The sequence below is a fragment of the Hemitrygon akajei genome, chromosome 5 (assembly GCF_048418815.1).
Source record: "Hemitrygon akajei chromosome 5, sHemAka1.3, whole genome shotgun sequence".
Classification (NCBI taxonomy): Eukaryota; Metazoa; Chordata; class Chondrichthyes; order Myliobatiformes; family Dasyatidae; genus Hemitrygon; species Hemitrygon akajei.
Genome location: NC_133128.1, coordinates 121,695,263 through 121,721,076, shown reverse-complemented (window position 1 = coordinate 121,721,076; position 25,814 = coordinate 121,695,263). Strand labels below are relative to the sequence as shown.

The 25,814-nt window shown below is 49.8% G+C and overlaps 1 protein-coding gene across 1 annotated transcript in view; it reads left to right on the top strand.

Annotated features, from left to right (window-relative positions):
- Positions 1–21,638, top strand: part of LOC140727238 (unconventional myosin-X-like) — a 111,172-nt gene extending 89,534 nt beyond the window's left edge. Inside the window, exons 37-41 of the mRNA XM_073044502.1 lie at positions 1,350–1,486; positions 9,858–9,978; positions 14,197–14,637; positions 16,542–16,733; positions 20,737–21,638. Coding sequence (XP_072900603.1) covers positions 1,350–1,486; positions 9,858–9,978; positions 14,197–14,637; positions 16,542–16,733; positions 20,737–20,850 — 1,005 coding nt within the window. The 3' untranslated portion in view covers positions 20,851–21,638. The remainder of the gene's footprint in view (positions 1–1,349; positions 1,487–9,857; positions 9,979–14,196; positions 14,638–16,541; positions 16,734–20,736) is intronic.
- The last annotated feature ends 4,176 nt before the right edge of the window (positions 21,639–25,814 follow it).

Below are 25,814 nucleotides of genomic sequence, written 5' to 3'. Positions count from 1 at the left end.
GTCGGTGTCCACGGACTCCGCTCACCGCCCCTGCTCGGTGCCAACAGCGCTGCGGGCGAGGTGAGAGACCGAACACAGCTGACCGGTCACTAACTAGCGACAACAGTCGGTGTCCACGGACTCCGCTCACCACCCCTGCTCGGTGCCAACAGCGCTGCGGGCGAGGTGAGAGACCGAACACAGCTGACCGGTCACTAACTAGCGACAACAGTCGGTGTCCACGGACTCCGCTCACCGCCCCTGCTCGGTGCCAACACCACCGCGGGCGAGGTGAGAGACCGAACACAGCTGACCGGTCACTAACTAGCGACAACAGTCGGTGTCCACGGACTCCGCTCACCGCCCCTGCTCGGTGCCAACACCACCGCGGGCGAGGTGAGAGACCGAACACAGCTGACCGGTCACTAACTAGCGACAACAGTCGGTGTCCACGGACTCCGCTCACCGCCCCTGCTCGGTGCCAACAGCGCTGCGGGCGAGGTGAGAGACCGAACACAGCTGACCGGTCACTAACTAGTGACAACAGTCGGTGTCCACGGACTCCGCTCACCGCCCCTGCTCGGTGCCAACAGTGCTGCGGGCGAGGTGAGAGACCGAACACAGCTGACCGGTCACTAACTAGCGACAACAGTCGGTGTCCACGGACTCCGCTCACCGCCCCTGCTCGGTGCCAACAGCGCTGCGGGCGAGGTGAGAGACCGAAAACAGCTGACCGGTCACTAACTAGCGACAACAGTCGGTGTCCACGGACTCCGCTCACCGCCCCTGCTCGGTGCCAACAGCGCTGCGGGTGAGCTGAGAGATCGTCCACCGGGCTTGTGTCATTGGCGGCAGTCTGCCTGTTGACCCCGGCTCGGATGTTCCCAATCACCCACTGGACGGAGTGAGGCGAGGCGGCAGAAATCTGTTGCAGAGACTCAGCAGGTCGGGCAGCATCCGTGGGGGGAGGAGAGGAACTATCGACATCTCAGTGAGAGCTCTGCGTCAGGACACTGATTGTAGGTCTCACCCCAGAACGTCGACAGTTCCTTTTCCACAGGTGCTGGCTGACCTGCTGAGTCCCTCCAGCAGGGTACATGTTGCTCCACATCCCTGTGTCTGTGGCTTCTCTGGTGTCAGTCTAGACGTGAGCCCATTTGGGATCTGCCTTTGTATCTTCTACTCCCCTCCCTGTGCTTGGCTCGCGGGGTCTCAGATTTGCGTAGTACAGACGTGCGCAGGGCCCTGGGTCTGCATAGCGCAGATGTGACACGGGCATACGCGAGGCCTGGTCTGCATGGCACAGGCGTGCGCAGGGGTACGCGGTCCTGGGTCCGTGCGTCGCTCAGGGACGCTGCTTGTGCTTCCAGGTGGTGGAGAAGTTGCTGCGCGGTCTGGCGATGGAGGACAGCCGGAACATGTTCGCCCTGTTTGAGCACCAGAACGCTGGGGACAGGGCCATTGAGAGCCGCGTGGTGGTCGCCGACGTCTTGGCCAAGTTCGAGAGGTACGGGTCATGTTTCCCCAGGATCTTCCCAGCTCCTGTATCCAGTTCTGTAGGGATAGAGCCAGACAACACAGAAACAGGCCCTGCAGCCTAACAGGTTTATGCTGACCAAGGGTGGTAGTGGAGGTAGATACTGTTGGGGTGTTAAGGAAATCCTTAGAGACACGTGTGGATGATAGAAAAATGGAGAGCTATGTAGGAGGGAAGAATTAGATTGCTATTGGAGGATGCTCGAAGGTTCGTATGACATTGTGGGCTGAAAGGCCTGTACTGTGCTGTAGTTTTCTATGTTCTAAACTTCAGTATTCACTATGGAAAAGGATCTTGGTGATTGTAGTGTTGACTTGCAGTGGAACAAAAAGCTTGAGCATGTAGATATTAAGAAAGAGGTTGTGCTGGAGCTTTTGGAAAGCATCAAGTTGGATAAATCACCAGGACCGGACAAAATGTACCCCAGGCTAATGTGGGAGGTGAGGGAGGTGATTGCTGAGCCTCTGGCGATGATCTTTGCATCATCAATGGGGACGGGAGAGGTTCTGAAGGATTGGAGGGTTGTGGATGATGTTCCATTATTCAATAAAGGGAGTAGAGATAGAACAGGAAATTATAGACCAGTGAGTCTTACCTCAGTGGCTGGTAAGTTGATGGAGAAGATCCTGAGAGGCAGGATTTATGAACATTTGGAGAGGCATAATATGATTAGGAGTAGTCAGCATGGCTTTGTCAAGGGCAGGTCATGTCTTACAAGCCTGATTGAATTTTTTGAGGATGTGACTAAACACATTGATGAAGGTAAAGCAATAGATGTAGTGCATATGGATTTCAGCAAGACGTTTGATAAGCTACCCCATGCAAGGCTTATTGAGAAAGTAAGGATGCATGGGATTCAAGGGGACATTGCTTTGTGGATCCAGAACTGGCTTGTCCACAGAAGGCAAAGAGTGGTTGTAGATGGGTCATATTCTGCATGGAGGGTGGTGACCAGTGGTGTGCCTCAGGGATCTGTTCTGGGACCCCTACCCTTCGTGATTTTTATAAATGACCTGGATGAGGAAGTGGAGGGATGGGTTAGTAAGTTTGCTGATGACACAAAGGTTGGAGGTGTTGTGGATAATGTGGAGGGCTGTCAGAGGTTATAGTGGGACATTGATAGGATGCAAAATTGGGCTGAGAAATGGCAGATGTAGTTCAACCCAGATAAGTGTGAAGTGCTTAATTTTGGTAGGTCAAATATGATGGCAGAATATAGTATTAATGGTAAGACTCTTGGCAGTGTGGAGGATTGGAGGGATCTTGGGGTCTGAGTCCATAGGATACTCAAAGCAGCTGCGCAGGTTGACTCTGTGGTTAAGAAGGCGTATGGTGTATTGGCCTTCATCAAACGTGGAATTGAATTTGGGAGCCGAGAGGTAATGTTGCAGCTATATAGGACCCTGGTCAGACCCCACTTGGAGTACTGTGCTCAGTTCTGGTTGCCTCACTACAGGAAGGATGTGGAAGCCATAGAAAGGATGCAGAGGGGATTTACAAGGATGTTGCCTGGATTGGGGAGTATGCCTTATGAGAATAGGTTGAGTGAACTCAGCCTTTTCTCCTTGGAGTGAGGGAGGATCAGAGGTGACCTGATAGAGTTGTATAAGATGATGAGAGGCATTGATCGGGTGGATAGTCAGAGGCTTTTTCCCAGGTCTGAAATGGTTGCCGCAAGAGGCCACAGGTTTAAGGTGCTGGGGAGTATTTACAGAGGAGATGTCAGGGGTAAGTTTTTTACTTGGAGAGTGGTGAGTGTGTGGAATGGGCTGCTGGCAACGGTGGTGGAGGTGGATATGATAGGTTCTTTTAAGAGGCTTTTACAGACAGACATACTTTATTGATTCCGAGGGAAATTAGGTTTTGTTACAGCCGCACCAACCAAGAATAATGAAGAAATACAGCAATATAAAACCATAAATAATTAAATAATAATAAGTTAATCATGCCAAGTGGAAATAAGTCCAGGACCAGCCTATTGGCTCAGGGTGTCTGACACTCCAAGGGAGGAGTTGTAAAGTTTGATGGCCACAGGCAGGAATGACTTCCTATGACGCTCAGTGTTACATCTCGGTGGAATGAGTCTCTGGCTGAATGAACTCCTGTGCCTAACCAGTACATTATGGAGTGGATGGGAGACATTGTCCAAGATGACATGCAACTTGGACAGCATCCTCTTTTCAGACACCACCATCAGAGAGTCCAGTTCCACCCCCACTACATCACTGGCCTTACGAATGAGTTTGTTGATTCTGTTGGTGTCTTCTACCCTCAGCCTGCTGCCCCAGCACACAACAGCAAACACGATAGCACTGGCCACCACAGACTCGTAGAACATCCTCAGCATCATCCAGCAGATGTTAAAGGACCTCAATCTCCTCAGGAAATAGAGACTGCTCCGACCCTTCTTGTAGACAGCCTCAGTGTTCTTTGACCAGTCCAGTTTATTGTCCATTCATATCCCCAGGTATTTGTAATCCTCCACCATGTCCACACTGACCCCTTGGATGGAAACAGGGGTCACTGGTGCCTTAGCCCTCCTCAGGTACACCACCAGCTCCTTAGTCTTTTTCATGTTAAGCTGCAGGTGATTCTGCTCGCACCATGTGACAAAGTTTCCCACCGTTGCCCTGTACTCAGCCTCATCTCCCTTGCTGATGCATCCAACTATGGCAGAGCCATCAGAAAACTTCTGAAGATGGCAAGACTCTGTGTTGTAATTGAAGTCCGAGGAAGGGAGACAGGACAGTCCCCTGTGGAGCCCCAGTGCTGCTGACCACTCTGTCTGACACACAGTGCATGGATTAGATAAGTACATGGAGCTTAGTGAAATAGAGGGCAATAGGTAAGCCTAGTAATTTCTAAGGTAGGGACATGTTCGGCACAACTCTGTGGGCCAAAGGGCCTGTATTGTGCTGTACGTTCTATGTTCTCTTTTAACCATGATATCTCTCTACACCAATCCCTTTCTCGTATGAGGCTCCTTTCCCTCTGCTCGACCTGTTCAAATGCCTCTTGTACATCACTTCGACCGCCATCTCAGGTGGCTCAATCGATGCACCCAGCACTGTGAGGAAAAAACTTGTCCCTAATGTCCCCTTTATCTCAGAGCTAGACTCCCTTGTTCTGGGAAACGAACTCTGACCACCTACCCTATCTATTCCTCATAATTGTATAAAACTCTCCCCCTCCCCCGTCACCTCTCAGCCTCCTACATTCTAATGGTAATTAGCCTAACCTTTCCCATCTCTCCCTATAGCACAGCCCTCCATTCCAGTCAATATCATGGTGAATCTCTTCTGCACTCTCTCTCTCTCTCACTATCACATCATTCCTGTGGCGTGGAAACCAGAGATGTACCCGGTGTTCCATTGTATTGTCCAGCCAGTGTTTAGTATAAACTGCAACGTAAGGTCTCATCGCAGTGCCTCAGCCAATGAGGGCATACAGACACCCTCACCATCTCTCTCACCAGCACCACTCGATGGTCACTTTTGGCAAGCTAAGGGCCTGCACCCCACTGTCTCTCTGCAAGTCAATGTTCCTGCTCGATATCCTCTGCCAGACTCTAGATTGGTGGTTCCCAACCTGCTTCATACCATGGACTAATACCGTTAAGCAAGGGGTCCGTAAGCCCCAGGTTGGGAGCCCCTGCAGATGTTCTACCACTTACTCTAGATGTCCTACCAGACTTTCCAAAGTAGACCACCTCACGTTGACCTGATTACACTGCACCTGCCAGCTTTCCAGCTGATTTCCTGCTGTTTCTTTGACAACCTTCTTCACTGTCTCTGGCTCCACCAACAGACAGGGTCTGCCCTTCGGAGTGGAGTGCTGAATGAGGGGGTCTCATCTGGTTGGGACTGGGTAGATTTTGGCAGCTTTGTAGGGGAGCTTGGACTGGGGGGGGACTCTGAGGGTACTGATGTGTGTTGAGGTGTTGGGGGTGAGGGTGTGGATCTCTCTGTGGGCACTGATGTGTGTTGAGGTGTTGGTGAGGGTGTGGATCTCTCTGTGGGCACTGATGTGTGTTGAGGTGTTGGTGAGGGTGTGGATCTCTCTGTGGGCACTGATGTGTGTTGAGGTGTTGGGGGTGAGGGGGTGGATCTCTGAGGGTACTGATGTATGTTGAGGTGTTGGGGGTGAGGGGGTGGATCTCTCTGCAGGTACTGATGTGTGTTGAGGCGTTGGGGGTGAGGGGGTGGATCTCTGTGGGTACTGATGTGTGTTGAGGTGTTGGGGGTAGAGGGGGTGGATCTCTGAGGGTACTGATGTATGTTGAGGTGTTGGGGGTGAGGGGGTGGATCTCTCTGCAGGTACTGATGTGTGTTGAGGCGTTGGGGGTGAGGGGGTGGATCTCTGTGGGTACTGATGTGTGTTGAGGTGTTGGGGGTGACGGGGTGGTTTCTGTGGGTACTGATGTGTGTTGAGGTGTTGGGGGTGACGGGGTGGTTTCTGAGGGTACTGATGTGTGTTGAGGTGTTGGGGGTAGAGGGGGTGGATCTCTGAGGGTACTGATGTATGTTGAGGTGTTGGGGGTGAGGGGGTGGATCTCTCTGCAGGTACTGATGTGTGTTGAGGCGTTGGGGGTGAGGGGGTGGATCTCTGTGGGTACTGATGTGTGTTGAGGTGTTGGGGTTGAGGGGGTGGTCTCTGAGGGTACTGATGTGCGTTGAGGTGTTGGGGGTGAGGGGGTGGTCTCTGCAGGTACTGATGTGTGTTGAGGTGTTGGGGGTGAGGGGGTGGATCTCTGAGGGTACTGATGTGTGTTGAGGTGTTGGGGGTGACGGGGTGGTCTCTGTGGGTACTGATGTGTGTTGAGGTGTTGGGGGTGACGGGGTGGTCTCTGAGGGTACTGATGTGTGTTGAGGTGTTGGGGGTGAGGGGGTGAGGGGGTGGTCTCTGCAGGTACTGATGTGTGTTGAGGTGTTGGGGTTGAGGGGGTGGTCTCTGAGGGTACTGATGTGTGTTGAGGTGTTGGGGTTGAGGGGGTGGTCTCTGAGGGTACTGATGTGTGTTGAGGTGTTGGGGGTGACGGGGTGGTCTCTGAGGGTACTGATGTGTGTTGAGGTGTTGGGGGTGAGGGGGTGGTCTCTGCAGGTACTGATGTGTGTTGAGGTGTTGTTGGGGGTGAGGGGGTGGATCTCTGTGGGTACTGATGTGTGTTGAGGTGTTGGGGTTGAGGGGGTGGTCTCTGAGGGTACTGATGTGTGTTGAGGTGTTGGGGTTGAGGGGGTGGTCTCTGAGGGTACTGATGTGTGTTGAGGTGTTGGGGTTGAGGGGGTGGTCTCTGAGGGTACTGATGTGTGTTGAGGTGTTGGGGGTGAGGGGGTGGTCTCTGTGGGCACTGATGTGTGTTGAGGTGTTGGGGGTGAGGGGGTGGATCTCTGAGGGTACTGATGTGTGTTGAGGTGTTGGGGGTGAGGGGGTGGATCTCTGAGGGTACTGATGTGTGTTGAGGTGTTGGGGGTGACGGGGTGGTCTCTGAGGGTACTGATGTGTGTTGAGGTGTTGGGGGTGACGGGGTGGTCTCTGAGGGTACTGATGTGTGTTGAGGTGTTGGGGGTGAGGGGGTGGTCTCTGCAGGTACTGATGTGTGTTGAGGTGTTGGGGTTGAGGGGGTGGTCTCTGAGGGTACTGATGTGTGTTGAGGTGTTGGGGTTGAGGGGGTGGTCTCTGAGGGTACTGATGTGTGTTGAGGTGTTGGGGGTGACGGGGTGGTCTCTGAGGGTACTGATGTGTGTTGAGGTGTTGGGGGTGAGGGGGTGGTCTCTGTGGGCACTGATGTGTGTTGAGGTGTTGGGGGTGAGGGGGTGGATCTCTGAGGGTACTGATGTGTGTTGAGGTGTTGGGGGTGAGGGGGTGGATCTCTGAGGGTACTGATGTGTGTTGAGGTGTTGGGGGTGAGGGGGTGGTCTCTGAGGGTACTGATGTGTGTTGAGGTGTTGGGGGTGAGGGGGTGGATCTCTCTGCGGGTACTGATGTGTGTTGAGGTGTTGGGGTTGAGGGGGTGGTCTCTGAGGGTACTGATGTGTGTTGAGGTGTTGGGGTTGAGGGGGTGGTCTCTGAGGGTACTGATGTGTGTTGAGGTGTTGGGGGGGTGAGGGTGTGGATCTCTCCGAGGGCACTGATGTGTGTTGAGGTGTTGTTGGGGGTGAGGGGGTGGATCTCTGTGGGTACTGATGTGTGTTGAGGTGTTGGGGGTGACGGGGTGGTCTCTGAGAGTACTGATGTGTGTTGAGGTGTTGGGGGTGAGGGGGTGGTCTCTGAGGGTACTGATGTGTGTTGAGGTGTTGGGGGTGACGGGGTGGTCTCTGAGGGTACTGATGTGTGTTGAGGTGTTGGGGTTGAGGGGGTGGATCTCTGAGGGTACTGATGTGTGTTGAGGAGTTGGGGGTGAGGGGGTTGTCTCTGAGGGTACTGATGTGTGTTGAGGTGTTGGGGGTGAGGGGGTGGATCTCTGTGGGTACTGATGTGTGTTGAGGTGTTGGGGGTGACGGGGTGGTCTCTGAGGGTACTGATGTGTGTTGAGGTGTTGGGGTTGAGGGGGTGGATCTCTGTGGGTACTGATGTGTGTTGAGGTGTTGGGGGTGACGGGGTGGTCTCTGAGGGTACTGATGTGTGTTGAGGTGTTGGGGTTGAGGGTGTGGATCTCTGAGGGTACTGATGTGTGTTGAGGCGTTGGGGGTGAGGGGGTGGATCTCTGTGGGCACTGATGTGTGTTGAGGTGTTGTTGGGGGTGAGGGGGTGGATCTCTGAGGGTACTGATGTGTGTTGAGGTGTTGGGGGTGAGGGGGTGGATCTCTGTGGGTACTGATGTGTGTTGAGGTGTTGGGGGTGACGGGGTGGTCTCTGAGGGTACTGATGTGTGTTGAGGTGTTGGGGGTGAGGGGGTGGTCTCTGCAGGTACTGATGTGTGTTGAGGTGTTGGGGGTGAGGGGGTGGATCTCTGTGGGTACTGATGTGTGTTGAGGTGTTGGGGGTGACGGGGTGGATCTCTGAGGGTACTGATGTGTGTTGAGGTGTTGGGGGTGAGGGGGTGGTCTCTGAGGGTACTGATGTGTGTTGAGGTGTTGGGGGTGAGGGGGTGGTCTCTGCAGGTACTGATGTGTGTTGAGGTGTTGTTGGGGGTGAGGGGGTGGATCTCTGTGGGTATTGATGTGTGTTGAGGTGTTGGGGGTGAGGGGGTGGTCTCTGAGGGTACTGATGTGTGTTGAGGTGTTGGGGGTGAGGGGGTGGATCTCTCTGCGGGTACTGATGTGTGTTGAGGTGTTGGGGTTGAGGGGGTGGATCTCTGAGGGTACTGATGTGTGTTGAGGTGTTGGGGGTGACGGGGTGGTCTCTGAGGGTACTGATGTGTGTTGAGGTGTTGGGGTTGAGGGGGTGGTCTCTGAGGGTACTGATGTGTGTTGAGGTGTTGGGGGTGAGGGGGTGGATCTCTCTGTGGGTACTGATGTGTGTTGAGGTGTTGGGGGTGACGGGGTGGTCTCTGAGGGTACTGATGTGTGTTGAGGTGTTGGGGTTGAGGGGGTGGTCTCTGAGGGTACTGATGTGTGTTGAGGTGTTGGGGGTGACGGGGTGGTCTCTGAGGGTACTGATGTGTGTTGAGGTGTTGGGGTTGAGGGGGTGGTCTCTGAGGGTACTGATGTGTGTTGAGGTGTTGGGGGTGAGGGGGTGGATCTCTCTGTGGGTACTGATGTGTGTTGAGGTGTTGGGGGTGACGGGGTGGTCTCTGAGGGTACTGATGTGTGTTGAGGTGTTGGGGTTGAGGGGGTGGTCTCTGAGGGTACTGATGTGTGTTGAGGTGTTGGGGGTGACGGGGTGGATCTCTCTGCGGGTACTGATGTGTGTTGAGGTGTTGGGGGTGACGGGGTGGATCTCTCTGCGGGTACTGATGTGTGTTGAGGTGTTGGGGGTGAGGGTGTGGATCTCTCTGAGGGTACTGATGTGTGTTGAGGTGTTGGGGTTGAGGGGGTGGTCTCTGAGGGTACTGATGTGTGTTGAGGTGTTGGGGTTGAGGGGATGGTTCTCTGAGGGTACTGATGTGTGTTGAGGTGTTGGGGGTGACGGGGTGGTCTCTGCAGGTACTGATGTGTGTTGAGGTGTTGGGGGTGAGGGTGTGGATCTCTCTGAGGGTACTGATGTGTGTTGAGGTGTTGGGGGTGAGAGGGTGGTCTCTGAGGGTACTGATGTGTGTTGGGGGTGAGGGGGTGGTTTTGGGATTGGAGGCAGTTTGGGAGCGTGGACTGGAGGGGGTTGTGAAGGTGGTGAGTGTGCGACGTGTCGGGGTAGGTGTTGGTTTGCTCTGTCTGTGGACTGATGGCTTTTTGTCTGACCGTAGGCTGATGGGCAAGGAGGACCAGGAGCAAAGCCCCTGGTGTCTCTACTTCAAGCTTTACTGTTTCCTGGACGTGGCGAGCGTCTCTCGGCAGGGTCTGGAGTTCGTGTTCATGTTTGAGCAGGTATGTCCCCTGCTCACTTCCTCTCCGGACTCTAAGCTGGATCTGGGCAGCATGGTAGCGTAAGTGGTTAGCGTGGCACTTCACGGCGCCAGCTGTACAATCAGTTTTCAATACTCGCCGCTATCTGTAAGGAGTTTGTATGTTCTCCTGTGGCCATGTGGGTTTCCTCTGCCGACTTCAGTTTCCTGCCAAATTGCAAAGAGGTACAGGTTAGGGTTAGGGAGTCGTGGGCGTGCTACATTGGCACCGGAAGTGTGTTAACTCTTGTGGGCTGCCCAGTGCAATCCTCACTGATTGGTAAAAGTGACGCATTTCACCGAATGTTTTGAATTACAAGAGACAAATAAAACTGTACAGTGTTGGAGTGAAAAACCTAGCTTGGCACATCATCTCTGCGGATCACTGTGTCCCATCAGCATGTCGAGAGGAAACAATAACAGAACGCAGAAAGAAGTTAACAGTCACAGAGAAAGTGCAGAGCAGGCAGGCAGAGCAGATTTCAGATTTATTGATCACACGTACATGGAAGGAGACATTGAAACGCATTGCTTGGCCCCAGCTTGCCGTCTCTGGCCCAAAAGGCATCCCTACAAACTGAAAAGAGCTGAGCCACCATCTCGATGGAGAGTGCAGCTCGAAGCCAGCTTGACGGGAAGTCAAGGTCACAATGTGATAGGCTTCTGAAGAACTGTGGTTAATGAAGGTTTGATCACGGAGAAGGTGTTGGCAGAAGGACATCTTTATATCACCTCTCCCACCACCATGGACGTGTCTCTATCATGCCTGTGTTCGTTCCGCTGAGGTCTTGTTGTTACACAGTCTTTGTTTCTCGCTCTGTCCTGGCCATCTTGTACAACTTGTGTTCTGTGTGTTGTCCATACCCACATGCATGTTGTTGCTGTGAGCAGGCTTTTCATAGTATCTGTATCTCTGCATACTTGTGCTCCTGACAACAAACACAGCCCGATGCTTACGATTGTATTTAGATGGGGAACGGGGGGAGGGGGAGCGGGGGGATATGGGCCGTGCACCTGCAGGGGAACAGAGAGGGTATATGGGCCGTGCACCTGCGGGGAACGGGGGGGATATGGGCCGTGCACCCACAGGGGAACGAGGGGATATGGGCCGTGAACATGTGGGGAACGGTTGGGGGGGAGAGAGAGGGGGAGATAGATAGGGACCATGCACGTGTGGGGAATGGGGGGGGGGAATATGGGCCCTGAACATATGGGGAACAGTGGGGTAGAGACTATATGCAAGCATGTGAACAGGCAGAGATCAGAGGGATATGGACCACGTACAGCCATGTGAACGGGGGGGGGGGGGGGAACAGAGAGAATGGGCCAGTTGCAGGTGGGGAACAGTCAGTTACACAATGATGGGCTGAATGGCCTTTGTGCTGTATTGGTCTGTTCTGTGTAGGGGAGATGAGTTTGCTTTTCTTGTACTGGCTTTCATAGAAACATAGAAAATAGGTGCAGGAGTAGGCCATTCGGCCCTTTGAGCCTGCACCGCCATTCAGTATGATCATGGCTGATCATCCAACTCAGAACCCTGTACCTGCTTTCTCTCCATACCCCCGATCCCTTTAGCCACAAGGGCCATATCTAACTTCCTCTTAAATATAGCCAATGAACCGGCCTCAACTGTTTCCTGTGGCAGAGAATTCCACAGATTCACCACTCTCTGTGTGAAGAAGTTTTTCCTCATCTCGGTCCTAAAAGGCTTCCCCTTTATCCTTAAACTGTGACCCCTCGTTCTGGACTTCCCCAACATCGGAAACAATCTTCCTGCATCTAGCCTGTCCAATCCCTTTAGAATTTTATACGTTTCAATAAGATCCCCCCTCAATCTTCTAAATTCCAGTGAGTATAAGCCTAGTCGATTCAGTCTTTCTTCATATGAAAGTCCTGCCATCCCAGGAATCAATCTGGTGAACCTTCTCTGTACTCTCTCTATGGCAAGAATGTCTTTCCTCAGATTAGGGGACCAAAACTGCACACAATATTCTAGGTGCGGTCTCACCAAGGCCTTGTACAACTGCAGTAGATCCTCCCTGCTCCTGTACTCGAATCCTTTTGCTATGAATGCCAACATACCATTTGCCTTTTTCACCGCCTGCTGTACCTGCATGCCCACTTTCAATGACTAGTGTACAATGACACCCAGGTCTCATTGCATCTCCCCTTTTCCTAATCGACCTAATCCTGATTTTCAAAAAGAAAGGGATAATTTAGTAGTTGCAGGGATTATAACTTTATTGGTGGCAAATTTGTATAGTGTAAATAGTTGTAGCTTTATAGTGTGGTAGAGTTTCACAGCACAGAAACAGGACCAATTGGTCTATTCAGCCATGGTACCCACCAAGCTAGTTCCATTTGCCATTTGGAAGGTCATTCAGCATTTATGGAAATGAATAAACAGTCAAAGCTTTGGGCTGAGATCCTTCATGAGGACTGGAAAGGAAAGATTGTACTCCTTACCCTGGGCCCACCTTCTTATTCTGGCTTCTTCCCCCGTCCTTTCCAGACCTGATGAAGGGTCTTGGACCAAAACATCTATTGTTTATTCATTTCCATACATGCTGCCTGACCTGCTGTCTTCTCCAGAATTTTGTCTGTATTACTTTGGATTTCCAGCACCCGCAGAATCTCTGGTGTTTCCCATTTGCCTGCATTTGGCCCATAGTGTTCTAAATACCACCCCCTCCCCCAGCCATGTACTTATGCAAATGTTGCTATTATATCCGTCTCAACCACTTCCTGTGGCAGCTCATTCCGTGTAGATGAGGAGTTTGTTCCTTGGGGTCTCTTGTACATCTTCCTCCTCTCACCTTAAACCTGTTCACTCTAGTTTCAAGTTCCCTTTCCCTGGGGAACAAACCATATGTTTCACAATGTCTACACCCCTCGTGATCTTCGTAACCTGTAAGATCGCTCATTATTCTTCTGCACTCGGAGGGATTTTTATTGATACACCAGGTATGTAGCATCCTGGACGGTAACTGTTCTGGCCATGAGCACAAGAAACTGCGGGGAGCTGTGTTCAGCACGTCATAGAAACTAGTCTCCCCTCCATGGACTTCTCACTGCCTCGGTAAAGCAGCCAACATAATCATTCCCTACCTATTGCCTCTTCAAATTCAAGCTTATTGTCATTACAGTTGTTCACACCGAACAACAGTCCAAGGTGCACAACACGGTATATATAACTCACACACAACACATAAAGTAATATTACCAGCTAATGGGTTGTAGTTACAGCTCTCTTTCCCTCTCCCATTGGGCAGGAGATACAAAAGTTTGAAAACACGTACCACCAGGCTCAAGGACAGCTCCTACCCTGCTGTTATCAGACTATTGAATGGTTCCCCTGTGTGATAACTTGTCCTCGTGACCTCACAGTCTACTTTGCACTGCTCCTTCCCTGCAGCTGCTCCACTTTGTTCTGCCTTCTGTTATCGTTTTACCTTGTTCTATCTTAATGCAAAACAAACAAACTCCGCCACCATCCAATGGAAATCATGGCTGATTTGATGGGCTGAATGGCCTAATTCCACTCCTGTTCTTATGGAGAAATTGCTTAGTTGTTGGTGGCAGATTAACTGATAAAATGGGATTTGAGGATGATTGGATTCTAGCCGTCTATAGAGTTAGAAAGGTGCAGCTGTGTGATGGGTGGTTAGGGGTTCTCTAGTATAGTCAAAGTTCAAGGTAAATACGTACAGAGTAAGTGTCACCATATACCATTATGATGTTCATTTTTGTGGGCATTCACAAAAATAAACACATCAGAATCAGTAAAAACCTCCACACAAAGACTGACAAGCGACCAATGAGAAAGAAATACAAACTGTGCAAATACAAAGGAAAATCCCAACAAGTAATAAATAAATAATGCTGAGAAGGCGAGTCATCGAGTCCTTAAAAGTGATTACATGGGTTGTGTTCAGTGATCAGTTCAGTGTTGAGGTGAGTGAAGTTATCCACACTGGTTCAGGAGCCCAAGTGTTGAGGGGTAATAACTTAACCTGGTGTGGGTGGTGTGGGACTGAAAGCTCTGGTACCAGCAGTGAGACAAGAGCATGGCTTGGAATCGTGGGGGACCTTGATGATGGATGCTACTTTTTTGTGTTAGCGCTCCTTGTAAATGTGCTCAATGTGATAACGGCTTTTCTGCTCATTCCAGCCTCCTGACGTTACTGTTTTTCTTTTGCAGGCCCATGAATGTTTAGTCAGTGGACATTTCCCTGCCCCAGAAGATACCCTACAGCTTCTAGCTGCCCTGAGGCTACAGTATATCCACGGAGACTACACAAAGGTCTCCCTGAACCTCCAGGAAGTCTACCCTGTCTCCAGGTTGAGGACCAAGATTTTCCAAGCCACTAAGTCCAATTCACAGACACTGGAGAAGAGAAGGACAAGTTTCCTGGAAGGAACTTTGCGCCTCAGTCTCCGCACAGGCTCGATGAGGAAGCAGAAGATAGAGGAGGAACAGATGTTGGAGATGTGGATGAAGGAGGAGATGTCAGCCACGCGGGCCGGCATTGTGGACAAGTGGCTGAAGCTCCAGGGCATGGCGCAAGAGCAAGCCATGCTGACATACATGGACATCATGATGGAGTGGCCTGGTTATGGATCCACACTCTTCGATGTTGAGGTAGCTCGGTCTGGTTCCTGGCTTTCTCAGTTTGGTTAATCCCTCAAACCCATCTCCTCCCAAACGCATGCTGAAAGGATAACGGATGCATTGGTCATGATCTTTCAAAAATCATTTGGTTCTGGCATGGTCCTGGAGGACTGGAAGGTTGCAAATGTCTGTGTGTTCTTTAAGAGGGGAGGAAGGTGAAAGAAAGGAAATGATAGGCCAATTAGCCTAACCTCAGTGGCTGGGAAAGTGTTGGAGTCCATGATTAAGGATGAGGTTTCAGGGTTACTTGGAGACCAATGATAAAATAAGTCAAAGTCAGCATGGTTTCTGTAAAGGGAAATCTTGTCTGACAAATCTGTTTGTTCTTCGAAGAAGTAACAAGCAGGGTGGACAAAGGACAGGCAGTGGATGTCATTTATTTGGATTTTCAGAAGCCATTTGTTAAGGTGCCACACATGAGGCTGCTTAACAAGATAAAATCCTATGGCGTTACATGAAAGCAGAACGGCTGACAGGCGGGAGGCAGCGAGTAGGAATGAAAGAGGCCTTTTCTGATTGGCTGCCGGTGACTAGTGGTGTTCCTTAGGGGTCAGTATTGGGACTGCTACTTGTCACATTGTTTGTCAGTGATTTAGATAATGGAATTGATGGTTTTGTGGCAGAGTTTACAGATGTTACAAAGATAGGTGGAAGGGTAGATAGTGCTGAGGAAGCAATGCGATTGCAATAGGACCTAGACAAATTGGAAGAATGGGCAAAAAAGTGGCCGATGGAATAGAGTGTTGGGAAATGTACGATAACGCATTTTGGTAAAAGGAACCATAGTGCGGACTATTATCTAAATGGGGAGAAGGTTCAAACATTGGAGGTGCAGAGGGACTTGGGAGTCCTTGTGCAAGACTCCCAGAAGGTTAATTTACAGGTTGAGTCTGGTAAAGAAGGCAAATGCAATGTTGGCATTTATTTCAAGGGGAATAGAATGTAAAAACAAGGAGATAATTCTGAGACTTTATAAGACACTAGTCAGGCTGCATTTGGAGCATTGTCAACAGTTTTGCGTCCCATATCTCATTGGAGGTTCACAAGGATTATTCTGGGAATGAAAGAGTTAACATATGAGAAGTGTTTGGCAGCTTTGGGCCTGTACTCACTGGAATTTAGAAGAATGGGGGGGGGGGGGTGGGGATCTCATTGAAACCTACCGAATGTTGAAAGGACTAGATAGGGTGAATGTGGAGAGGTGGGGTATCCAGAACCATAGGGTAGAGCCTCAAAACTGAGGAGCGACCTTTAGAACAGAGGTAAGGAGGAAAGTTTTTAGCCAGAGAGTGGTGAATCTGTGGAATGCTCTGCCACAGACTGCGGTGGAGGCCAATTTGTGAGCATATGTAAAGTGGAAGTTGATTGTTTTCTGATCGGTCAGAGCATCAGGGGATATGGTGAGAAGGCAGGTGTACGGTTTGAGTGGGTTCTGGGATCAGCAACGATGGAACGGCAGAGCAGTCTCAATGGGCTGAATGGCCTAATTCTGCCCTGATGTCTTATGGTCTACTCTCTAGAGGGAAATGACCATTTCATAGGTGCACCACATTCCATCCATACATGTTATTGTCACCCCTCCAGGTCTCCCGCTCTGACACGTGTGTCCCGCTCACTCCCTCTCCCTTCTTGAAGTCCCAGGTGCGCCCTTTGGTGGGTGGGGTTGAGCGCGGGTGCCCTTTGGCGGCTGGGGTTGAGCGTGGGTGCCCTTTGGCGGGTGGGGTTGAGCGCGGGTGCCCTTTGGCGGCTGGGGTTGAGCGCGGGTGCCCTTTGGCGGCTGGGGTTGCGTGCTTATACTCTGGATGCAATGATGTGTTCATGCAATTCCTTTGCCCATTGATCGATCTGATTGCATCATTCCTGATTATCCACAGTGCAAGGAGGGTGGATTCCCCAGCGACCTCTGGCTGGGCGTCAGTGCTGAGAACATTTCCATCTACAAGCGGGGAGATGCCAGGCCACTGGAGAGATTCCGGTTCGAGGAAATTGCAGCCTTTGGGGCCCCGCTGCCCAACACCTACCGGCTGACGGTGGGGAACCGGGAGATGTTCTTCGAAACCGTGCAGGTGGGTTTGCCCCGTCTCTGGAGGAAATGGTTCAGCAGTCTCTCTGTTGCCAGCTTGGGAGGCTTATTTGTGGGACCCTCTGAGACTTCCCGAACCACCAACTCCACCCCCAGCCCAAGGGGGTTCTGGACAAAGGGAGACCAGGAACAGGAGATTAGGGCTCTCAGGTCTCCTGTGTCCATCAGGGAAACTGCAGCACTTCTTCTTCCATGTCCATGTTCTGCCCAATGTCCAGATCCTCTGTGACCTCCATCCTGATTGTTCTCAGACAGTGAGCAGCCCACAAACCCAAGGACAATGGAATTCCAGAGATTCCCATCGCTTGACCGCAAGACTCTATCCCTCTTTCCGGTCCTCCATCCTGGGAAGCAGCATCGCCATGTCCACCATTGTAAAGGGGAAGGGAATGAGATCCAGTCTCCCAAGGTGACAGACAGAGTGGATGATCAACAACAGCTCTGGGGAAGATGTTCTGTGAAGGAACCAGGATGGAGAGTGATGGCAGTCAATGTCAAATTCACGTTTATTGTCACCTGACTGTGCATACATACAACCAAATGAAACAAGGCTCCTCTGGACCACAGTGCACCCCATAAAACAGCACATAAACCAAAATATTGCCGCAGATAACTTAATAAACTATAATTCAATGTTCACGTAATGCACAGCACAGGTAAACGGCTCACTGCACTAGTGACGAGACCTCGGTGGTGGCAGGGTACTCGTTAGTCTCACAGTCTGAGGGAGGAACCTGTTACCCGGTCTGGCGGTCCTAGGCCCGATACAATGCTCTGTACCACCTTCCTGACAGTAGTGTGTCAAAGAGATTGTGGGATGGGCGGTAGGGAACTTCAACAATCGGAGATGCAGACCTCTCCTGTGGGAGTCGGAGCGATTTGGGAGATGGATGATGAGGCAGAAGTTTCATTGGATGACTGGGCGTATCGCACTGGTCATTAAGTCAGACAGTAGCTGGGCCGGACAGTGGTGCAGTGGATAGTTCCACTGTCTCCCTGCTCCAGGGTCAGAGGTTCGATCCCGACCCCCGGCGCTGTCTGCGTGGAGTTGCACGCTCTCCGTGAATGCGCGGGTTTCCACGTGATTTGCTGCATAAATTGGCCGCTGTAAAATGTGCAGGGAGTGATGGAATCTGGGAGAATATGGACAGAATGAAAAGTGGGCATAGTGGAGGACCAGCATGACTGAGAGGCTGGTGGTCAGTGTAGACTCAATGGGCCGAAGGGTCTGTTAGGGTGCTGTCTCTCTCAATGGCTCTATAACACTGCCAAAACCCTGCAGGAGGCTGATCGTGCTACTGGGTGGGTGAATATTGAGGAGAAGGAGGTAGTTTAGGCTGATGAGGCCTCCATTGGTCAGGGTGGGTCAAGGATGTGGCATCCCACCTGTCTAGATATGCAAGCCAGGGCAGTACGATATGGAGAGCAAGCTGTCGCCCATGTAGCAAGCTCCCCCTCTCCACGCATCTGATGAACACGAAGGAACAACAGAGACCGAGACAGTTTGGCACCAGCAGCATCGTAGGTGTTGCCAGTCAGCGTTGAACTCACTGTAGGACTGCCTTAGGGACTCCAGCTCTGGATTTTTCCCTTGGGTTTTACTCTCAAAGCCTTCCCCGTGAGTGGGTATAACCTTAGAGCAGCGGAGGTTTGAGATTAGTGTTTTCCTCCTTCTAGATGGGCTGCCAACCAGGGCTGACGAGCTCCATCTGCTCGAAGCGACTAGTTTTAAGATGCCTTTGCCCATTCTCCTCTCAGTAGAAATGGTTCTGCTGGGCTTAGTAGCTAAGCCACACTTGAAGACCAGGAGCTGATTCGGTTGACAGAGGCTAATTGAGTCGAACATCATTGGGAGCATTTAATAGGTATTGGAAACTTATCCCCACTGCCTCCCCGGCTATGACAACCTTAAGGAACCATTTATGACAAATAAAAGCCGGAAATCCCCAGCGGGTTGGGAAGTGTCTGAGGAGAGACAGAACTGATTTTAGACTTTAAGACATAGGAGCAGAATTAGGCCATTCAGCCCATCAAGTTCGCCACCATTCCATCATGGCTGATTTATTATCCCTCTCAACTCCATTCTCTCGGCTTCTCCCCATAACCTTTCATGCCCTTACTAATCAAGAACCTAATCAACCACTGCTTTAAATTAATTAAAATATATACGTTAAATATATTTAAAAACTCCTCAGCTCTGTTCTAAATAGACATCCCAAGTTCCTTTGCACCTCTGATTTCTTTGAATTTTCTCCTCATTTAGAAAATAGTCTGTCTTTATTCCTTCTACCAAAGTGCGTGACTGTATACTCACCTCACTATATTTTGTCACTTCTTTTCCCGTTCTCCCAGTCTGTCTAAGTCCTTCTGCAGATTCCCTGCTTCCTCAACACTACCTGCCCTCCTCCTATTTTTGGATTTTCTGCAAACTTGGCCACAAATCCATCGATACGTTTCCAGCAAGAGACCCGTTATCCTTGATAAGAGTCCCAGTTTGGCAGTGCCCAGGATTTATCTGAGGATAGTTCCAGTGGGTATTCAGTCCAGAGAGAAGCTACTTCCTCCTGCTAATAATCTATCAGAATCAAAATCACTAAGAAATTCACTAAAAAAAAAGTATATAAAAATTAACTAAGTAGTGCAAAAAATAGAGAAGTCGACTCGTGGGTTCACGGACCATTCATAAACCTGGTGGTGGAGGGGAAGAAGTTGTTTCTAAAGTGTTGAGTGTGTGTTTTCGGACCAGTGTAGCTCCTCCCTGAAGCCAGTAATGAGAAGAGGGTGCGTCCTGGGTCACTGGGGTCCTTAGTGATAGACGCTGCCTTCTTGATGCATCGCTTTTTGAAGATGTCCTCAATGGTGAGAAGAGCTATGCCCATGATGGAGCTTGGCTTAGTTCCGATCCCACCCCTTCTCCCTGATCCCACCCGTTCTCCCCGATCCCACCCGTTCTCCCCGATCCCACCCGTTCTCCCCGATCCCACCCCTTCTCCCCGATCCCATCCCTTCTCCCCCGATCCCACCCCTTCTCCCTGATCCCACCCGTTCTCCCCGATCCCACCCCTTCTCCCCAATCCCATCTCTTCCTATCAACTGCCTTGACACTTCGGATGCCTCTGGCAGTTTCCAATGGCCACTCACTGAATGCCGACGGTCCTTTATAACCTCACTGCCTAGTCCCACAGACAGTATGTGTGGGGACATTGCACTGCTTTTACCGTGGTCATAACTTCGAGATTGAGACCAGCGGAGGGCCCAGAATTGTCTGTGATGTCCTGTCTCTCAGAATCGTACAGTGTGGGAATAGGTCATTCGGCCCATCTCGTCTCTGCCGGCCAGTGGGCACTTTTCCCTATTAACCCCATCACCAAGCCCTTGATCCAGAACTTTCCACACCCAATTGACGAAGACAGTTCATCTGACAGTTGTTGCCAATGATCCAGCTTCGGCCTCTCATTCAGTCCGTCTGACCGTCCAGTCATCAATCGTACCTGTCCTGAACATCCATGTACCAAGCTAACCCTCTGCTTCTGGTTTCTCTGACTTCTCCCATGGACACGGTATTTACTATTTGTATGGTAAGATAGATTCTTGTCCTCACAATCCACCTCGTTATTGTCTTGTACCTTTATTTTTTTTTACCGGCACTGTACTTTCTCCATAGTGTTACACTTTATTCTGCATTCTGTAAATATTTTACCTTGTTCTACCTCAGTGCAGTGTGTAATGAATTGATCTGTGTGGACGGTGTGCAAAAGAAAGCTTTTCACTGTACCTCCGTATATATGATAATAATAAACCAATATCAGTAAAGACCTACAGACGGCCCTGGTTCTGACCCCTGACCCCAGACCCCGAGCTGAGCCCCAAGGTTGAGTTTCTCTCGCGTTCCAGCCTCCTTGTTGTCACTCTGGGTTCTGCATTGCTGTGTCGTTTGGGCCCTGACAGACTGCATTACTCACTCGGCCTTGTTTGTCCTGTCACAGGTGGCTGAGATCACTAAGATAGTGAAGGCCCACATCAGCAGCATCGTGACGCGGAGGTACAGCTCGCAGGCAGCGGTCATCGCCCGCAGAGACACCAGTGCCCAGACCAGATGAATGGAACATCACCACCTTCACCTCAAGCACCACCTCCCCCGTGCTGCAATGACCGAGTGCTCTCCAATCATGGTCAAGGGCTCACCGAGTCCACCAACCATGCAGCTCAATGGACTTTTCCTGTGCGCTATGCCCGGGCTGTAGTTCTACTCCTGAACTGGGGTGGCGCTGTCTGCAGTAGGGGTGGTGGAACTGCAACACTGCCACTGGGATCTCCAGCCAGTGGGAGCCTGAAGTCTGGGTGCACTGGAACATTGCTGACTGGTTATGATCCCTCCAGCTGGTTAACAGAGTCTGGTTGGCTATGACCATGTGAAGTTGGAGTTACTGGGGGACCAACGGCCAGGGTATAATGTCAGATTCCTGTGAAGATGGGTTGACCAATAAGTTGGGCGGTTGGGTGGTCCAGAGGTCTTCCAGTGTGCGTGGGGGAAGGAGGAGTTGGGCACAGCTCAACTGTCCCCATCTTTGCCATCTCAGAACCCCCAACCCCAGCACAAAGTGGTGTTGCCGACAGAAAATGTAGTACAAGCAGAAGGGGCCAAATGGCAGCCTGCCCTCCTTCACTGTATGACTCACCACCCTTATTAACCACTTCACCCTCACACCCACTGTCCTGACTCCTCTCTGAACCCCCGTCCTCTGCTTCCTATGTGTTTTTATAAACCAATGTATTATTTAATATCTATACAGAGATCAATGGAGATGGAGTAATTGTTCATCATGTAATGACCAAATATTCAGAATGAGAATTTTATAAAGGAGCTTTTCCACTCTGAAATACAGATTAGAACCGTCCAAACTGTTTGTTGATTTTGTAGCCTTTAAGTTTGGGATGGAAGTAGTGGGGGACACAATGTTAGAGCACAGCCTTGATACCATCAGCCTTCTCTGTTGTTCCGCAGACCAAGGTCTCATAATGGTTCAGAGCCTGCTTGTATACTCTGTGCCTCTAACGGTGAAGTCCAAAACTGCGCCTGCCTTGTCAACTACATGTGGGGTGGCACGGTTGTGTAGTGGTTAGCACATATTATAGTGCCAGCTGTACGACTGAGATTCGGTTCTTGCCGCAGTCTGCAAGGAGCCTGCCTGTTCTCCTAGTGAGTTTCCTCCAGGTGCTCCAGTTTCCTCCCACATTTCAAAGATGTAAGGTGTGGGTCTACTGTGCTGGCACCTGTGGGCTGCTCAGTACAATCCTCGCTGATCTGATGCAAATAACACATTTACGAAACGGGAGAATCTAATCGCAGTCTTATCATTCAAGGACACGAACAAAAAGACAGAAGATGCTGGAAACCCTCGGTGGTTCAGGCAGATTCTGTTGAGTCAGAACTGGTTATACTTCAGATCCAAGAGCCTCCAGCGGAACTGGTTAAAGAGAAAGTTGGGCTGGCTTTAGGTAGCAGAGACCGCGGGGAAGCGACGTACAACGAAGTGAATATCACCATAAGACACATTAGCAGAATTAGCCAATTGGCCCATTGAGTCTACTCTGCCATTCTATCATGGGTGATTTATTAACCCTCTCAACCCCATTTTCCTGCCTTCTCCCAGTAACCTTTGACCCTCTGGACAATTAAGAACCTTTCTACTTTTACTTTAAATATACTCAACGACTTGGCCTCCACAGCTGTCCATGGCAGTGGATTCCACGGACTCACAACCCTCTGGCTAAAAGTAATTCTCCTCCTCTCTGTTCTAAATGGATGCGTCTCTAGTCTGAGGCTGTGCTCTCGAGTCCTAGACTCATCCACAATAAGAAACATGCTTTCCATATCCACTCTATCTAGGCCTTTCAATATTCCATAGGTTTCAATAAGATCCACCTTCATTCTTTCAAACTCCAGCCGGGACAGGCTCAGAGCCGTCAAACGCTCTTCATGTGTTAACCTTTACGTTCCCAGAATCATCTTTGTGAGCCACCTCTGAACTCTCTCCAATGCCAGCGCGTCTTTTCTTGGATGCGGGGCCCAAAACTGATAATGCTCCGTGTGGTCAGAAAAATGCCTAGTAAAGCCTCAGCATCACATTCTTGCCTTTATATTCTAGTCCTCTCAAAATGAATTCTAACATCTAGTTTGCCTTCCTTACCACCGACTCAACATATCAGTTGACCTTCAGGGAATCCTGCGCAAGGACTCCCTAGCCCCTTTGCACTGCTGATTTTTGAATTTTCTTCCCATTTAGAAAATAGCCTATGCCTTTATTCCATCTACCAAACTGCATGACCGTACACTTCTCTACACTATATTCCATCTGCCACTTCTTTGCCCATTCTCCCAATCTGTCTAAGTCCTTCTGCAGACTCCCTGCTTCTTCAACATTACCTGCCCCTCCACCTGTCTTTGTATTGTCTGCAAACTTGGCCACAAAGCCATCAATCCCATCATCCAAATCATTGATATATAACATTAAAAGCAACAGTCCCAATACAGAGCCCTGCAGAACATCATTAGTCACTGGCAGCCAACCAGAATGGTCTCTCTTGATTTCCACTCTTTGCTTTCTTCCAGTCAGCCAATCTTCTCTCCATACTAGTATCTTTCCTATAATGCCATGGGTTCTTATCTTGTTAAGCAGCTTCATGTGGGGCATCTTGTCAAATGCCTCTGAGAATCCAAGTGCACAACATTCACTGGCTCTCCTTTGTCTATCTCCTCAAAAAATTCCAACAGATTTGTCAGGCAAGATTTCCCTTTAAAGAATGCTGACTTTGACCTGGTAATTATGTGGTTCCAAGTACTCTGAAACCTTTCACCCTTATTAATGGACACTAACATCTTCCCAACCACTGAAGTCAGGCTAACTGGCCTATGATTCCCTTTCTTCTGCCTTCCTCCCTTCTTGAAGAGTGGAGAGACATTTGCCATTTTCCAGTTCTTCACAACCATTCCAAAATCTAGTGATTCTTGAAAGATCATTAATGCCTCCACAATCTCTTCAGCCACCTCTTTCAGAACCCTGGGGTGTAGACCCATGTGAAGGTCATACCTTCAGATCTTTCAACTTCCCAAGCATCTTCTCCTTAGTAATAGCAACTACATATACTTGTGCCCCCTGACCCCCTCTCGAATTTCTGGCACGTTGCTAGTGTCTTCCACAGTAAAGATTGCCACAATATACTTATTAAGTTCATCTGCCATTTTTTTGTTCTCCATTACTACATCTCCAGTATTATTTTCCAGTGGTTTAATATCCACTCTTGCCTCTCTTTTACTGTTTACAAATCTGAAAAAAAATTTCTGATACCATTTTTAGTGCCTTCTGTTGGTTTTTAAAACATTCCAAATCCATTAACTACCCGTTAACTTTTGCTATATTACATGCTCTCTCTTTTGCTTTTATGCTGTCTTTGACTTCTCTTGTCAGCCACAGATGCCTCATCCTGCCTTTAAAATACTACTTCATCTTTGGGATGTATCTATCCTGCACCTCCTGAACTGCCCCAGAAACTCCAATCATTGCTGCTCAAACAGAGCCACCCCATCCCTCTGCCTTTCTGCTTGTCCCTTCAATACAAGGTGTATCCTTGGATATTAAGTTCCCGACTTTAATTTTCTTTCAGCCATGATTCAGTGGTGCCCACAATGTCATACCTACCAATATCTAAGTGGTATTATTCCGTAAACTGCGTGTTAAAATGTAAATCCTTCAGTTCTGTATTCATCACCCTTTTCAATTTTCCCCCATGTTATACTTCAGCTTACCTCATTGACTGCAATTTTGCCCCATCATCTCCCTGTCCTTCCTCACAATCTCAATACATACTGCATTGACCTGTACGTCTATCAATCTGGTTCCCACCCCCCTGCCAAGTTAGTTCAAACCTTCCCCAACAGCTCTAGCAAACCTGCCAGCAAGAATATTGGTCCCCACAGCGTTCAGGTGTAACCAGTCTTTTTTTGTACAGGTCATATCTTCCCCGTAAAAGATCCCTATAATACAGAACTCTGAAATCCTGACCGCTGCATCAATTCCCCACCCACTGATTCATCTGTACGATCTGACTATTCCTGCCCTGACTGGCAAATGGTACTGGGAGAAATACAGAGGTTACTACCTTGGAGGCCCTGCTCTTCAGCCCCTTCCCTAGCTTGCTGTACTCACTGTGCAGGACTTCCTGTCCCTTTCTACCGATGTCATTGTTGCCAGTGCACACCGTGACCTCTGGCTGCTCGCCCGCCCTCTTGCAAATCTTCTGCAGCCGCTCTGAGACATCCTGGACCCTAGCACCGGGGAGGCAACACACCATCCTGGCATCTCTTGATATGACATGGAATTTGTTGTTTTGTGCCAGTAGTACAGTGCAAAGACATAAAAATCTATAAATTACAAAAATAGGAAATACGAGGTGGTGCTCATGGACCATTTAGAAATCTGACCGTGGAGAGGAAGAAGCTGTTTCTAAGATGAACGATTTTATAGTGAGTTTTAAAAAAAACTAACAACTAAATTAGTGATATAGTGACCTTAGCGTTCCTAAACATTAATCATAAAGTGCTTAGAATAATAATAATAATAAACAGGTAGTTAATGGATTTGGAATGTTTTAAAAACCAACAGAAGGCAACTAAAAAAGGTATCAGAAGTTTTTTTTCAGATTTGTAAACAGTAAAAGAGAGGCAAGAGTGGATATTAGCCCATTGGCAAATAATACTGGAGATGTAGTAATGGAGAACAAAAAAATGGCAGATGAACTTAATAAGTATATTGTGGCAATCTTTACTGTGGAAGACACTAGCAGCGTGCCAGAAATTCGAGAGGGTCGGGGGCACAAGTGTATGTAGTTGCTATTACTAAGTGTCAAAAGGGCAATGTTATGGTAGTCATGGGAGATTTCAACATGCAGGTCAATTGGGGAAAATCGGGTTGGAAATGGATCACAAGAAAGTGAGTTTGTTGAATGCCTACAAGTTGACTTTTGTGAGCAGTCTGTCATTGAGCCTACTAGGGGATCGGTTATA